At 41.0% G+C, this 16,727-nt stretch overlaps 1 protein-coding gene across 1 annotated transcript; it reads left to right on the top strand.

Moving 5' to 3' along the window:
• Positions 1–3,379: 3,379 nt before the first annotated feature.
• Positions 3,380–15,631, top strand: LOC136664985 (splicing factor U2AF 65 kDa subunit-like). Its single transcript, XM_066642523.1, has 12 exons — positions 3,380–3,496; positions 4,478–4,637; positions 4,911–5,014; positions 7,224–7,375; positions 8,632–8,748; positions 9,677–9,815; positions 10,018–10,111; positions 10,260–10,272; positions 11,938–12,060; positions 12,580–12,666; positions 13,580–13,822; positions 14,460–15,631. Exons 1-12 carry the CDS (start codon positions 3,448–3,450, stop codon positions 14,589–14,591), a joined length of 1,413 nt encoding a protein of 470 aa, XP_066498620.1. The 5' UTR covers positions 3,380–3,447; the 3' UTR covers positions 14,592–15,631.
• Positions 15,632–16,727: the final 1,096 nt, after the last annotated feature.

The raw sequence follows: 16,727 nt of genomic DNA, 5'->3' as shown, positions 1-16,727 counted from the left end.
AGATCCCCACAACCGTGTACAGTGTGTATTTATAGAAGAGCAAATTATGTTCCAACTCTTGTTTCTCCCTGGTGTTTTTTTAATGCATTTATTTCCCTACATCAGGCACACGAACACAGGGCACACCTTTCACTTTGTGTCATGAAGAATGCACCAATAGAATGATTATATATGATGAATATATGAATGAGTGAATTTCTTTACATTAATATGCAGTAGAGCTAAATAAAAATACATTGACCTGTCAAGTTGCATTTTGGAGATACGTGTTTGATTCAATGTAATACAAACAGAAACAAGTTTCCCAGAGCCATGTTTATTTTCCTGTGTTACCACCACACAGCAAAAAACTTTCTTGACCAATGAAATCAGCTTATATCTAGTTGATTTTTTATAATACAAACCCATGTCTTCAATTTTTGGAACTTGTTGCTGGCGTCAAATTCAAAATATTTGATATGATATGATTTCATCTGCCAAGATGAAGAGTAAAATGATCAACGAACACAAGCATAACATAATGCACGACGTCAGCAGACTCACCGTATGTAGAGTGTATCAGTAAAAGTGCCAGGTGAGAATTTCAGCGTGTTTGTCCTTGGTAAAAGGTATAAAAGCCTGCAGTCTTTTCCAGCCCTTCTTTCCACAGCACTCTTCCCTCAGCACTCTGAGGCTTGAGAGCTTTTAATAGCACACAGCTGAAGCTGCTGTTTGTCATGTGTGTTGTATACATAGCAGCATTTGAGGCATTATTGCAGGGGGCTATGTGGAGGCCTATTTCTGGAAGCTTCCTTAAAATGGTTGAGTGTATTTTTGGGATACATGGCAGTATTTAACAAGAAATAAAACGACCTACAGTCAGCCTAGCCCCACTAAATGATAGTGTACTACAGTTTATCAACAATGACCAGTGACTTACAACTAAAACCATGCGGTTTGTTCGTGTTCCTAGTAGAGAGACAGAGTTAAACAACATTATTGCATTATCACTGGGTGTGGAGACAGGAACAGTAAGTGGGGTCAGGTTACAATTTGAAACTGTAAATAGATTGTTCGCAGTCTTACAAACACTTTGGAACAACGCCCGGTAACTTGAATAACAAAACGGCTTTGACACAGAAAGGTATTCCCAAGATTTCTTTCTCATGCATTTTCCCATGTCTTCACTGGAGATAGACGATTATTCTTCTGTATATGAAAATAGTCCACTGCAGAGTGATTTCTTTACTGTGGTGATAGTGACCAGGACTGGCAATGCGTACTATGGAAGTCACAAAATGAGTATAAATACATAAATGCAGAAGTAAATAATGTAAAATATTTTAATACATACAGAGGGTGGCACAGCGGCGCAGCAGGTAGTGTCGCAGTCACACAGCTCCAGGGGCCTGGAGGTTGTGGGTTCGATTCCCGCTCCGGGTGACTGTCTGTGAGGAGTGTGGTGTGTTCTCTCCGTGTCTGCGTGGGTTTCCTCCGGGTGACTGTCTGTGAGGAGTGTGGTGTGTTCTCCCCGTGTCCGCGTGGGTTTCCTCCGGGTGACTGTCTGTGAGGAGTGTGGTGTGTTCTCCCCGTGTCCGCGTGGGTTTCCTCCGGGTGACTGTCTGTGAGGAGTGTGGTGTGTTCTCCCCGTGTCCGCGTGGGTTTCCTCCGGGTGACTGTCTGTGAGGAGTGTGGTGTGTTCTCCCCGTGTCCGCGTGGGTTTCCTCTGGGTGACTGTCTGTGAGGAGTGTGGTGTGTTCTCTCCGTGTCCGCATGGGGTTTCCTCTGGGTGCTCCGGTTTCCTCCCACAGTCCAAAAACACACGTTGGTAGGTGGATTGGTGACTCAAAAGTGTCCGAAGGTGTGAGTGAATGGCGCCCCCTCCAGGGTGTATTCCTGCCTTGTGCCCAATGATTCCAGGTAGGCTCTGGACCCACCGTGACATTTGTTTATTTCTGTAATTTCACTTTTCTACATTTATTTCGGTATTTCATCATTTCTGCATGTATATATTCATTGTGTGGGCGGTGCTAATCTGACTCTAAAGCTCGGGTAAACAGTTATCAACCCAGTGGCTCTTGTGTCCAGTAAAATCACAAATATGGGGAAATCACTGTTCCATCTCTGCAGCACAGTGGTTGTATTAAACAGGGTAATAACTCTGTCTCCAGTTTAAAGTGTTAACATTTATCAACCCAAGCACAAGGACGTACATGAGTCTTGCTCCCAACTCTCAGTCCTGTCCTCTATACGGGGTTGTAATCTCTGCTTTTGCTCTTTTAAAGGCATAATTAAAAGCACCCTTTAGCAAAATGGCTGTCTCCTTCTTACAGGTGTAAGAAGTAGGGAGTCAAGAATAAGGAGTTGGGAATGAAGAGTAGGGAATAAAGAGTAGCGAGTGAGGAGTTTGAAGCTCAGCGTAAAGAGTTCAGGGTAGGGATTAAGGAGTAGTGAGGACAGAGTAGAGAGTTGGGATTAAAAATTCATAGTAAAAAGTCTGGAGTAGGTGTAAAAACAAGGAGTTTGGAAATCAGAAGTAAGGAATACGAAATAAGTCTGAAGTAGGAAATAGGGAGTCGGGAGGAGTACAAAATACGGAGTAATGTAGGAATGTAGGGAATAGTAGGAAGTAGGGAGTTAAAAGTAGTGAGTGAAATGTAGAAAACAGGAGTATGATGTAGGGAGAAGAGAGTAAAAAGTAGGGAATATGTAGTAGGGAGTAAGAAATATGGAGAAAAGAAGAAGGGATTAGGACATAGGGCTTAGGGAAATAAGAAAAGGAAGTAAGAAAGCAGCAGTAGAAGGTTGGGAACAGGAAGTAGGGAATGAGAAGTAGGAAGAAGTAAAAAGTAGGGTGTAGAAAATGAGTAGGATGAAGGGAGGGAGTAAGAATCAAATCAAATCAAATTTATTTGTATAGCGATTTTTACAACTGATGTTGTCACAAAGCAGCTTCACAGAACAAGTAAGTAATATGCAATACCTTGGGAATAAAAAATAGGGCGTAAATTGTATGGAGTATGGATTAAGAAATAGAGAGTAGGAAATAGGAAGTAAGAAGTATGGAGAAGGAGTTAGAGAATAGGAAGTAGGGAGAAGGAAGTAAGAAGTAGGAACTAAACAAGTAGGAAGTAGGATGTAGAGAGAAGGTAGTAGGAAGTAGGGAATATGGATTAGGAATTAGTATCTTTAGGGAGTAGTGATTAGGATGTAGGCCTTTGGAGTAGCTTGTAAATAATAGGAAGGCATAGGGAATCTAAAGTATGGTGTAAGATTTAGGGAGCAGGATGTAGGGAATAGGGAAGACGTAGGGAGCACGAAGTAGGGTGTGAGGAATAGGGCATAGGGTATATGACTTTTCCGAATGGGACGCGCCCCTAATCCATCTCTGCGCCGGCGGCTCGACCGTTAACGGTCTGTTGGCCTCAGTGCGGTTCACGCAAGGAGAGCGGAGCTATTCGTGGTGAAATGTCGGACTTTGAGGAGTTTGAGAAGCAGCTGAGTGAAAACAGACAGGGTAAAACTGTCTCATTTGCGTGCAGGTGTTTACGTTCTGCATCTGTCTGTGACTGACATTCTGCATGCAGAGAGCTCACAGCGGCTCTGTGCTCATGTAGATTTGTATTTACGTCAGTCGTTATTGTTTCTTGTCTCGGTTCCGTGTGAGGCTGAAATTTAAATTGTCCGTTCCACCTTAAATGCTGTAACCGTTAAGGCGGAATGGATTTTTGCGAATGAATCCAACTTCATATTGGTCGACTGAGCCTTGTCGACTGCTGGCCAGTCACTGGTTATGAAAGAAAACATAGATAACATATTTTTTACCTCACAATTAGTGCTTCAAAACCGTTATGATGTATCACTGAACTGTAATAGAGAGTATATAGTCTCTGTCCAGGCTGTGCACTGCAGAAACTACACTGTGTAAGGAGGAGTGTCTGAATCCACATTGTCATCAACACCAAAGAGTTTTATTTTTATGGTCACCTCATGTAGAAATACTACCAGTAACCACTAGATTCATAATGCTTAAAAGATAAAGCTTCTCTTTATCCACATAATGTACAGTATTTGTGGACAGCTATATCCATGTCTTTTAATAAAATTTGCCTTCTAATTTTATCTTCAGTTTCCTGCCAACTGTGTCATATTTGTACCCACAGTTAGCTGCAACTTAGTGGAATTCATTCGTGACTCTATTTAAGAGTCAGAGAAGGTGTTTCATGGTTAATATCCTAATGATTTAATAATGCCTCACCTACCTGACTAGTTCTAATGAGTCTGTTAAGGCACATGCAACAATTGCTAATTGTTTTCTTATTTTTCTTATTATTCTTTATTTACATCAAAGGTGCCAGAACCATTCGTTCACATTTACTGACAGTTTTGAATGTCAGCTATGGAGTTTCTTTTTTTTTTCAATATGTAGCTTGGCTTCTGACACTCAGTTTTTCATAACTGTATGGCCTGCATTTTGCTTCCTATATTTTTCCTGTAGAGAGAGAGAAGGAGAAGCACAGGAGAAGGAGCCGCAGTGGATCCCTGAGTCGCTTTGAGAAGCATCACAGCTGGAGCAAAGACAGAGGCAGCCGCAGTCGCAGCAGAGACCGCAAGAGCCGGGATCGCCGAAGCAACTCCAGAGACCATAAGAAACACAGGTGACTCTCCAGCCCACCTTAGAATTCAGCAGAAGAAATCGAGACCACAGGTTTGCTCTGCAGACTTATGTGTCCCTAGCTTTTTCAACAGTGTCTTAGAAAAGAAGTATGTGCATCAATAGAATTTACATTTCAATTTACACAGATCTGAAGTTTTGCGGAGTGGACTTGTAGGCAACTTGAAGAATGCCTGGTTTAGGCGTATAAGTCAGATTCTCTCTGCTTTCGGAAATAAGCTGTTGGCCCACGCTCTCTTACTTTTTGTTTGTTCAGCTATTCTCCTCGGCGAACACGAAAGAAAAGGACGTACAGATACTGGGATGTTCCACCCCCAGGCTTTGAGCACATCACTCCGATGCAGTACAAAGCAATGCAAGGTACAGAGAATGTTCTCGTTTATTGCTCTCAGACGGGGTTTTTTAAAGAGTGCGAAGAAGTACAGTATAGACAGTCTAATACCACCCTTTATTTACTGAATATCTTACAAGTTTTTTAGGATTAGGCTCAGAGAGCATATGGAAGATAACAAACATGCATAAAGCTTGCAGAAAAGTAGTGAAAAACAAGCAGTTTCAAGGCTGTTCAAAACATATCGTTCAAAAGATACAACAAGAAAAGGGGACTTGTAACAACCATGCAAGACCTGCCTGATTATCAGAACCAAGAACAACAGATAGACAGTATTTTTTTATCAGTATATTGTCACACAAATAATTGCGATAAATTATATTATTCTCATTTGAAGAGCATTTGGCGGCACGGTGGCACAGCAGGTAGTGTCGCAGTCACACAGCTCCAGGGACCTGGAGGTTGTGGGTTCGATTCCCGCTCCGGGTGACTTTCTGTGAGGAGTGTGGTGTGTTCTCTCTGTGTCCGCGTGGGTTTCCTCCGGGTGCTCCGGTTTCCTCCCACAGTCCAAAAACACACTTTGGTAGGTGGATTGACGACTCAAAAGTGTCTGTAGGAGTGAGTGAATGTCTGTGTGTGTGAGTGTTGCCCTGTGAAGGACTGGTGCCCCCTCCAGGGTGTATTCCCGCCTTGCGCCCAATGATTTCAGGTAGGCTCTGGACCCACCGTGACCCTGAACTGGATAAGGGTTACAGACAATGAATGAATGAATGAATGAAGACCATTTCATGCCACTGACATAAACTTAACAGCATTATGTTATAAGAGCAACAAACAAACGCTTAGCAAAAACTTATTTATATAAGAATTTTCAGACACTGGGATTGGAATACAGAACAAACCCTAACGGCCACTGGAACAGAGAGACATTTAAATTAACATTAAGGTTCACTGTTCATTTCCACTGTGAGAAACCCATGCAGTGTGTGTACCAGCCAAGTAGGCATTACTGAGAAAACATGAAAACAAGAAGATGAACTGGAAGATATACAACAAAAACTGATCCACTGATGGTATTTTCACTTCTGAAGAAGAGAAGCAAGCTGTGAATAAGGCAAAGTTTGGACACATTTAACAAGTGTACAGTCAGAATACAACAGTCAAATTTAAAAAAGCATAAACCAAATGCATCAAAAACTAAACAAATACATAAACTAAGAACATAAACAGACCAGAAGAACAGTGCAAACACGTGGACATTAACATTTCACATATTACATGCACTGATACATACAAAAGAAGAAATTGGGCTAACAAACAACAGGAACATGGGGCATTTAACACACGGACTTAGAACAAGGGAACCCTGTGAATCATTCTCAGTTGTGGCAGTGTAATCCAAGTGCAAGTGGACCGGAAAACAATACACAACAGTGGCAGAACATGGGAATCTACAGGGGTTGGACAATGAAAGTGAAACACCTGGTTTTAGCCCACAATAATGTATTAGTCTGGTGTAGGGCCTCCTTTTGCGGCCGATACAGCGTCAGTTGGTCTTGGGAATGACAAACACAAGTCCTGCACAGTGGTCAGAGGGATTTGAAGCCATTCTTCTTGCAGGATAGTGGCCAGGTCTCTACGTGATGCTGGTGGAGGAAAACGTTTCCTGACTCGCTCCTCCAAAACACCCCAAAGTGGCTCAATAATATTTAGATCTGGTGACTGTGCAGGCCATGGGAGATGTTCAACTTCACTTTCATGTTCATCAAACCAGTCTTTCACCAGTCTCGCTGTGTGTATTGGTGCGTTGTCGTCCTGATACACAGCACCGCCTTCAGGACACAATGTTTGAACCATTGGATGCACATGGTCTTACTGGTGCAGTGTGGAGTTAATGAAGGCACCAGGCTGCTCCAATTTAACCATGAAACCTCCCACACTACAATGACAGGTGTTTCACTTTCACTGTCTAACCCCTGTACCTGTTTAAAACAATACCAATTGAATAAGTTATTCGTATTTGTATATATCAGGTATTTTGTTTGAGCTTTAAATGCACCTCAGCCTCATTTTTAAAAATGAAACCATCTGTTCTATAAATAGCGACTTAACGCTTTTGAAGATGTGATAAAGCTGCTCAAAAGAGCATCAGAGATTCACGAAAGACTTGTTGAGAAAAGACCACAGTTGGAATATCATCTAATTGCTTAACCATTGTAACTGTTAATGCTGTTTTAGCTGCTGGACAGATCCCTACCATAGCTCTGCTGGCAACATCTGCTACTGCTGGAGTGGCAGTTACTCCAACACAAGTGCCTGTTGTTGGAAGCCAAATGACCAGACAAGCTCGACGTCTTTATGTTGGCAATATCCCCTTTGGAGTTACTGAGGTAAGCTTCTCAAAGTTACAGACTCTTGTTTAACAGTAAAATGTTGTCATGATAGTTTTACAAAGTGACTGAGGCTTTTCCTAATTTGTTTTTAGATATGATACTGGTATCCAATTTTTTTTGTCAGTCCAATTAAGGTTGTTGCCAACAACATATTTTCATAAGTTCACTTTTTTCCAACAAATTCCCTGTGATGAAAGTTCATGTTCTTTTTAGGAGCTGTTAGAAAATTCATGAGTGAATTTAGATTTGCCAAGTAGCGTCGAGTCTCTCATATAAATTGCAAGATATCATTACATTCATTGCATATCATTACATGATAATAAAATAAATAAAACGAAATGATAAATATCACTTTAATTTAATTTAACAATGTGTTCTCTATTTTGACAAAAACTAAACTGAAAATTGCCTTTTTGGCTGGTCTAAGCTTATAATAGTTTTAACACGTGTTCATGGGCAGACCATATACAGGCTGCATTCTCTATAATATTTTTTTTGCTTTAAAATTCATTCATTCATTATCTGTAACTGCTTATCCAGTTCAGGGATGGGTCCAGAGCCTACATGGAATCATTGGGCACAAGGCGGGAATACACCCTGGAGGGGGCACCAGTCCTTCACAGGGCAACACAGACACACACACACATTCACTCACACACTCACACCTACGGACACTTTTGAGTCACCCATCCACTTACAAACGTGGGTTTTTTGGACTGTGGGAGGAAATCGGAGCAGCTGGAGAAAACCCACGCAGACACAGGGAGAACACACCAACCCCTCACAGACAGTCACCTGGAGGAAACCCATGCAGACACTGGGAGCAGAACACACCACACTCCTCGCAGACAGTCACCCGGAGGAAACCCACGCAGACACAGGGAGGAGAACACACCACACTCCTCACAGACAGTCACTCGGAGGAAACCCACGCAGACACAGGGAGAACACACCACACTCCTCACAGACAGTCACCCGGAGGAAACCCATGCAGACACAGGGAGAACACACCACACTCCTCACAGACAGTCACCCGGAGCGGGACTCGAACCCACAACCTCCAGGCCCCTGGAGCTGTGTGACTGCGACACCTACCTGCTGCACCACCGTGCCGCCCCTGCTTTAATATTACACCTTCAAAATCATTGCGATGCTTCACTGACCTGTAATAGGGAGAATAGGAGCAAAACCTCAAATCTAACCAAGGGTTCTTTTAAGCAAGAAAAACAAGGATTTTCTTTTGCTATATTTAGGAATCAATGGCTGAGTTTTTCAACACTCAGATGAGACTTGCTGGGCTCTCCCAGGCACCCAGTAACCCTGTGCTTGCAGTGCAGATCAATCAAGACAAGAACTTTGCATTCCTAGAGGTAAGTCGGCGTAATCTCAAGGCTTGCCTTTTAACCAAATTGATTTTAGCATGAAACCTATGCTGCCTTACTCATATCTGATGAAATGACACATTTTAATGCAATAACTGTGCTGAGCAAAATGTATTATTATCACAGGCTTTGATGAACTAAATAGTCTTCTTTTGTTAGCTTTTAATACAGAGCAGATTTGTACATGGCTTCATTTTTCTAGTGGGTGTGGCCTGTTTAACACTGGAATAAGCTGAATAAGGTTAATGCAGAGAGTGATTTCATCTCTAATGCATTTTTCTGGTCTCCTAATGTCACATACAGTAATTATCTGTTATCCATTATCTGTTAACCACACTCCTCACAGACAGTCACCTGGAGGAAACCCACACAGACACAGAGAGAACACACCACACTCCTCACAGACAGTCACCCGGAGGAAACCCACGCGGACACGGGGAGAACACACCACACTCCTCACAGACAGTCACCCGGAGGAAACCCACGCAGACACAGGGAGAACACACCACACTCCTCACAGACAGTCACCTGGAGGAAACCCACGCAGACACAGGGAGAACACACCACACTCTTCACAGACAGTCACCCGGAGGAAACCCATGCGGATGCAGGGAGAACACAGCACACTTTTCACAGACAGTCATCCGGAGCGGGACTTGAACCCACAACCTCTGTGTAAAAGCTGTGTAACTTTGACACTACCTGCTGCACCACCGTGTCGCCCCTGACCTAACTTAAACAACACAAAAACATCTGCAGTTGCAATAAAATATGCACTTTTTTTCTGAGAGTATGAGGTAGTTGGAAGCGAACCTGAGAGTTTATTAAAGCTATGTCCCTGGTAACTCTTTAATAACTTTAATAACAGCTTTGTGGCTTTAGCTTCCTGTGTTTTATGTATTTCTTTCTGCTTCAGTTTAGATCTGTAGATGAGACCACACAGGCCATGGCGTTTGATGGAATCATCTTTCAAGGCCAGTCACTGAAGATCAGACGGCCTCATGACTATCGCCCTCTGCCCGGCATATCTGAGCAGCCGGCCTTCCATGTTCCAGGTTAAGATTGGCACTAATTGGTAGCAATCGGGCCAGTTTCCCAGATTAATTAAGATTAAACAGGATTTTTACTGGTGTATCAATAATGCTATTGTCTTTTTAGTTCTAGATTTAACTTCTAAGTCTGTGTATGGGAAACCGGATGAATATATTTTAATGAACATAATATAAATCTGTCGCTAATGTGCTTTCATTCCACTAGGTGTTGTGTCCACAGTTGTACCAGACTCTCCCCATAAACTCTTCATTGGAGGCCTGCCCAACTATCTCAATGATGATCAGGTATTTCTCACATTGTCAGTTCAGTTTATTATCTCAGAACTCTCTCCATTCGTCTAAAAACAGCGGTACAAACATGCACGTTTTACCAGATGTCTTTAGGAAACTTTCATTTATTTATGTCATAAGGAATATGTCATGCTGTTAATGTCTAAGTGATTTGAGCCTCACCTACTGGGCACAGGTGGTGGTGCCGAATGAGAGTGATTTTATGTTACACACCTTCACTACTTTAATGTTTTCCTCCAATGGTATAATTAGAAAATGATCGGATAGATTAGCTTTACAGCTTTTTTCCTAATTCTATTAATAAGATCTATACACTGATCTGGATACACTTGTAGCTGGTGTTTTGATTTTTTCCCCACATTAAAAAAACAGCACTTTTCCATTTGTCATTTAACGGTAACACATTCTTTTATTACATAGTGGAAAAGGATCAATATTTCTGAATCATTTCAATTTTAAAGAGTGTTTTACTGTGTTTACCTTGAGCCCATTTTGTTGTTCTTTTAAATATATTCACTGCTGCAAAACACCATTAGTGCTTCTTACTATTTGCAGCGATCAGTGTTTTACCTATAGACATCTTCCATTCACAATCAAATTGTCACAACCATGAACATGTCCCGAGTAAAGAGATGTGTTCAGTAAACTTTATTCATTCGTCCTTTTTTTTCCTACGAAATGTACTATTTACTCATTTAATTTACAATATTTACTATTTACTATCTCTAAGAAAAGAAAAGAAAAACATGAATAATTTTCTACTAACTGCATATCAATACCCAATATCAAATACCTCCTACTGATATATGACTTACTGCTTTTTAATTTTGGATGGATATTATGATATTGGATTTAAGGGAAGGTAAGATTGATTGCATTATCAGTTGTCTGTAATGAGAAAGGGGAGGATCTTTGCTCCTCAGTGATTTGCCAGAGTATTAGATTAAACAGTTAGACTCAGGTGGAGGTGAATGTACCCTGCTATTCATTTTTCTCTTGCAGTCACTGTCACTGCTTTGAAACTCACAGCTCTTTCATTTTTGTTCCCCCCACTTTGTCCCCAGCTAGGGGCCTGTAAGATCGTTAAGTCTGCGCTCATAATTTGTTCAGTATTACTGATCTACTGCTGCCATGCCAACATATAATACAAGGCAAGTAAGACATTTCCGTTCCTCGCACGGATACACTTCCTGCCAGCAGGGGTCCCCCCCCCCCTCGGCTGCTCTCTTTATACCATCACTGTTTTGGAGCGCGCTAACGCACAAAGGGGAGGGTTGGAGATGGCTACTTGTGTTGGGTTAGTGTCTTTAAAGGCACAGTATGTGTACAGTGTTAGGCCCAGTGTAATGGTGGTTGTAGTAGATGCATATACATAATTTATCATCATTTTTTTAGAACATGAATATTTTTCTCGTCATTACATAATACTGTACTGCACTCATTTCTACTTCAATGAACAAATTACTAATATTAATATTTAATTGCCATGGTTTTATACTTTGTTATGAAATATACTTTGTTTTAAAAGAGGTATTAAAAGAAGATATTATATATAATGATTAGGACAGGTTCTTAAATTAGAGCTATTAAGTCTTTTTAACAGGATGTTATTTATATTGTTAAGCATACATTACTGCAGAATACGTCGACCTGACGGTAAAAGAATGTGTATTTTTTGGGCTTTATCCCCCCTCACTGTCATCTACTGCACTTCTGTCATCCCACTCTTAATTTATTTTCCTACAAATCTTAAAATAAACAGAAACATGTCAGTCTTTTCTACTCTGATAATAACCTTTGCTGCGCTCAATGTTCTACCTTCATTTTTGTGCAGGTTAAGGAGCTCTTGACATCATTTGGACCGCTCAAGGCTTTCAATCTTGTTAAAGACAGTGCAACATCACTGTCAAAAGGTTACGCTTTCTGTGAATATGTGGATATTGCTGCCACTGATCAGGTAAACAAAGTCATGTGAAGATATAGGGGGTATGACATTGTGTAAAAGTTGATAATCTTTTGAAACGACTTAAATAAAGCTGCCGCTGCTCCTGTTGGACTCCACGCTTAGCACACTCACCCTTCGGCTGATATTTTGTTGCCTTTACAGTTTATGAAACGGCTTTTTGAGGAAGCCATATCCTTTGAGGAAGAATATGGCTGTTCTAACTGCCTTTGCATGCTTGCATCATATAAACCTATTCACCCAAGTTGCCAGGGGCATTTTCCTGATTTGGATTTCTACTAGTCTCGCAACCAGCCAAATCAAAGTCTCCCGTTTCCAGTGACTAAGACCTCTATAAATGAATAAAATGATTAAATGTGTGTCTTAAATATGGGCTACATTTGCTGCATTCTCAGATTATTAAATGTCATTTTCGGCCACAATAAGATGCATAAGATGACATTCATGATGAGGGAATGACTCATACACCATCTACACAATCCAAGACTAAATGAAGGTGTTTGTTGTGCTAAGGCGGTGGCAGGGCTGAATGGCATGCAGCTTGGCGATAAGAAGCTCATCGTCCAAAGGGCCAGTGTGGGAGCAAAGAACGCCAATCCAGTAAGTGAAAGTGCCCACATCGGAAAATATTATTGTATTTCCCATCACCACCACGCTGGTATTTCGATATTAACTCACAGTTTAATGCTCCAAATAAAACATGGTAAAACACATTTTAAGTTATGTTAAATTCATTGGTAGGAAATTCATTGTAATGGGGTCTTGTGCCACTGTCGCACATCTCCAGGGTCCTGGGTTCGTGGATTCAAACCTTGCATGGTGTCACTGTGAGGAGTTTGATGTGTTTTCTCAGTGTCTGTGAGGGTTTCCTCTACGTGCACCCGGTCTTCCTACAGTCCTATAAACACATGTTGGGCCGGTAGGTGGATTGGCTACTCAAAAATGTCCATGATTGTGTGAGTGTGCCCTGTGATGGACAGGTGTTCTGTCCAGGGTGTGTTCCTGCCTTGCCTCCAAAGATCCTGGGTATGTTCCGGAGCCACCGTGCGCCTGAACAGGAGAGAATGAACGGTTCATATATATCCTATATAGATTAACTTTAATGGTATTAGGCATTTAGTCATTTTGTGACTTAGAGAAAATGATCTGGACAACACCGGCACCATGAGAATGTGTGTAATTTGTGTGTTTAATTGATGAAGACTCAGACCAATGCCCTGTGTATCCTTGATCAAAAAGATTGTGAGAAAATACTTAATACTTAAGTTACTTAAACCAGTGCTTCCCAAACCTATTCTTTTGTAGATGAGCCTATGTTTGAGCTCCACAACAGCTCGGGTGGATGCTAGCCCTATGCTAACCTTATGTTAAGATTAGCTCAGCTATTCAGAAGAATTTACAAAGCATTTTGTCTAATACATTAGCTCACTGTCTTAAACCAAAAGCTGAAAAACCTGAATGGATACACAAACAACCTGTTAAAATAATTCTAATTGGTGTATTCTCTTTATAGACTACAATCATAGAGACGCCAGTGACCTTGCAGGTTCCTGGTCTGCAGAGGCTGCAGAATTCTGCCCTTCCCACTGAGGTGCTATGTCTCCTCAACATGATCATGCCTGAGGAGCTGTTAGATGATGAGGACTATGAAGAGATCCTGGAGGATATCCGCGAGGAATGCTGCAAGTATGGCAACGTGCGCTCCATAGAAATCCCACGGCCCATCGATGGTGTGGAGGTTCCTGGCTGCGGCAAGGTCAGCATGACTGCAGTGGAGGAAGTCAAAACTACCTATTTACCATAAAATGCATACATTTCACATTTAAATGTTATAACAGTGTGGTACAAACAGAGAGAGAGAGAGATCAGGCACAGCCCATAAGTTTTATTTTCAATAATTGCTTACTTGTTAACTCTTAAATACACGGTGGTGCAGCAGGTAGGTGTCGCAGTCACACAGCTCCAGGGACCTGGAGGTTGTGGGTTCGATTCCCGCTCCGGGTGACTGTCTGTGAGGAGTGTGGTGTGTTCTCCCTGTGTCTGCGTGGGTTTCCTCCAGGTGACTGTCTGTGAGGAGTTTGGTGTGTTCTCCCTGTGTCTGCATGGGTTTCCTCCGGGTGACTGTCTGTGATGAGTGTGGTGGGTTCTCCCTGTGTCCGCGTGGGTTTCCTCCAGGAAGTAATTCCTCCGATTACTTAAATTCTTACTTCAAAGCAAACCCCAGCACTGAAACTGCATGAGCTAGTAATCAATGATTTGAGGATAAATGCTGATGCAGGTACAATTTTGTTTTATTTTGACAATGATAATGAAGATAGTGAAATCCGTACAATAATAAATGACTTCTAATGAAAGGTTTGTTTTTGTTGACCAAGTCTGTCTTTTTTTCCCAGATTTTTGTGGAGTACGGGTCAGCGGCTGACTGTCAGAAGGCCATGCAGGCACTGACTGGACGCAAGTTCGCCAACCGTGTGGTTGTTACCAAATACTATGATCCAGACATGTACCACAGGCATGAATTCTGAAGGTCATGTTTAAATGACTCACCAAGTGGAAGGAGAGATGTTGAATTTGCCCTTTGTGACAAAGCTTGTGTGTGGGAAGAAGAATCCTCTTTTCTTTCACTGTATCGTTTTTGTTATTTATGGAGGGTTAAACAAGAAGATGTGAGGACCGTGGGCTATAGCTTTCTGGTCAGTATTAGGGCATAAAAGGCTATCTTTCATCTGTGCAGTGATGTATATTTATAAATTGTGATTAAAAACCTTCAGCACTTAGCTTTAGTGTAAGTGTTAGCGTAAATAACCAATCGTGACACTAACCTAAAACCAAGCAGCATAGTCAGCACTTGCCTTTATTTTCAAATAAATGTAGTATTTTACTTCAACAGCAGAGTAATAAAAAAAGCAATGAAATAGCAGTATAACTGTGCAGTCAAACTTGGTGTGTTTTACCTGTTCTTCAAGAAAATGCCTTCAGTTTTGTCCTAAATGAAACGTTATATTAGGTTCTATTGTAGTTTGGTTAGGGGAAATTTCTAGTGCTTCGTACCAGCAAAATGTAACTGGTGTTATAAACAACTGTATAGTGATCTTATTGTAATATAAAAAAGGAAGTGTGTCGATTTAAAACCAGCCTTTCAATGTAAATACTGTACTATAACAAGATTCATAAGTATAGAATCTATGTGTGAATGAAAAAGAGAGAATGGGTGAGTGATAGAGACACAGATCAGCTTGTCTTTAGTATATCAAGGATATATTAGAATAATGAATAACTTCTGTTTATAACGAGACTATAGCAGCTTACATTGTAAATATAAAGGTTATATAAAGGTTAGATTATAAACTAATTTGGGCTAAGGTTGTTTGAGGGAAATCTATATTATTTACAGCAGCAGAATCTGAGTAGGTCAAAGAACTGACATTAAAAACATACCACATTTTCAATACAGCTAATGATGCTCATAGATTAATCACATTTTCCTCCTTGAGGTCAGATTTTAAACACAACAGACTGCAGCAACAAATGTTACCATCTATTTATGACTGTCATTTTATGAAGAATGTGGTGAGATTTTACATTGTTTTTTGTAAATGATATCTGCCGTTGCTTTGCCTGCAATAAAAGATGCAATACTTACGATTGTTGTTTTCATCCAGTTCGTCACGTGCTGTCTTCAAGCTGTACTTTGATTCAGAACTGTTAGTGGAGTGTTGATACCAAGTTTTAATCACAAACTTATGCTTTTTGATGGATAAACCGTATCTGTTTGATTGTTATTCTATTTAATTGAATTTAATACGTATTATGGTTCTATTTGAGGGTTTTTTTTCAGCCTCAGCAGATCTACATCATTTATTGTATATGATTTATGATGTACATTTTCTACAGGGGACAGGACTTGTTGGGAAAACCAACCATGTCTACTTCAATTTATTATTCTGATTCTTAGTACAGAGAAAATGTTGTGATTCTGATTAAAAATTGTGAGTTGTCGCATAAGTAACACATATAAATATATATTTTAAAATAGGGCAGTCACACAGCTCCAGGGACCTGGACGGTGTGGGTTCAAGGCCTGCTCCAGATGACTGTCTGTGAGGAGCGTGGTGTGTTCTCTCTGTGTCCGAGGGGGTTTCCTCCCACAGTCCAAAAACACATTTGTAGGTGGACTGGTGACTCAAAAGTGTCCATAGATGCTAGTGAATGTGTAAGTGTGTGTCACCCTGTGAAAGACCGGCACCCCTCCAGGGAGTGTTCCCACCTTCCGCCCAGTTATTCCAGGTAGGTTCTGGACCCACCGTGACCCTGAACGGCATAACCGATAATGAATGAATTAATTATTTAAAATAGCCTTACATTTTTTATTCTTATTTAAGCATGAAGTCAAATGCTTAAAGGATTCATTTAAAAAGTAGTAATGATTTTAAGTGATTGTTCTTCAAGTTAAATATTAATCGTGGTCACCCCCTTGTGTGGAACTAAATGGAGCTTAAACACTTTCACTTCAATAAATACTTCAAATGTGAGTTAAACTTAATAGAAACGTACAAAATGTAAGTGATGATATTTAACGTCAATTTTTCAATCTTCATTTAGCGCTGGCCAATCAGAAAGAGGAGGGCGGAGCTTCAGCGAACGCGGGAGGGCAAAACAAA

The sequence above is a fragment of the Hoplias malabaricus genome, chromosome 13, assembly GCF_029633855.1.
Source record: "Hoplias malabaricus isolate fHopMal1 chromosome 13, fHopMal1.hap1, whole genome shotgun sequence".
NCBI classification, from domain to species: Eukaryota; Metazoa; Chordata; class Actinopteri; order Characiformes; family Erythrinidae; genus Hoplias; species Hoplias malabaricus.
This window is presented reverse-complemented; position numbering and strand designations above follow the sequence as displayed.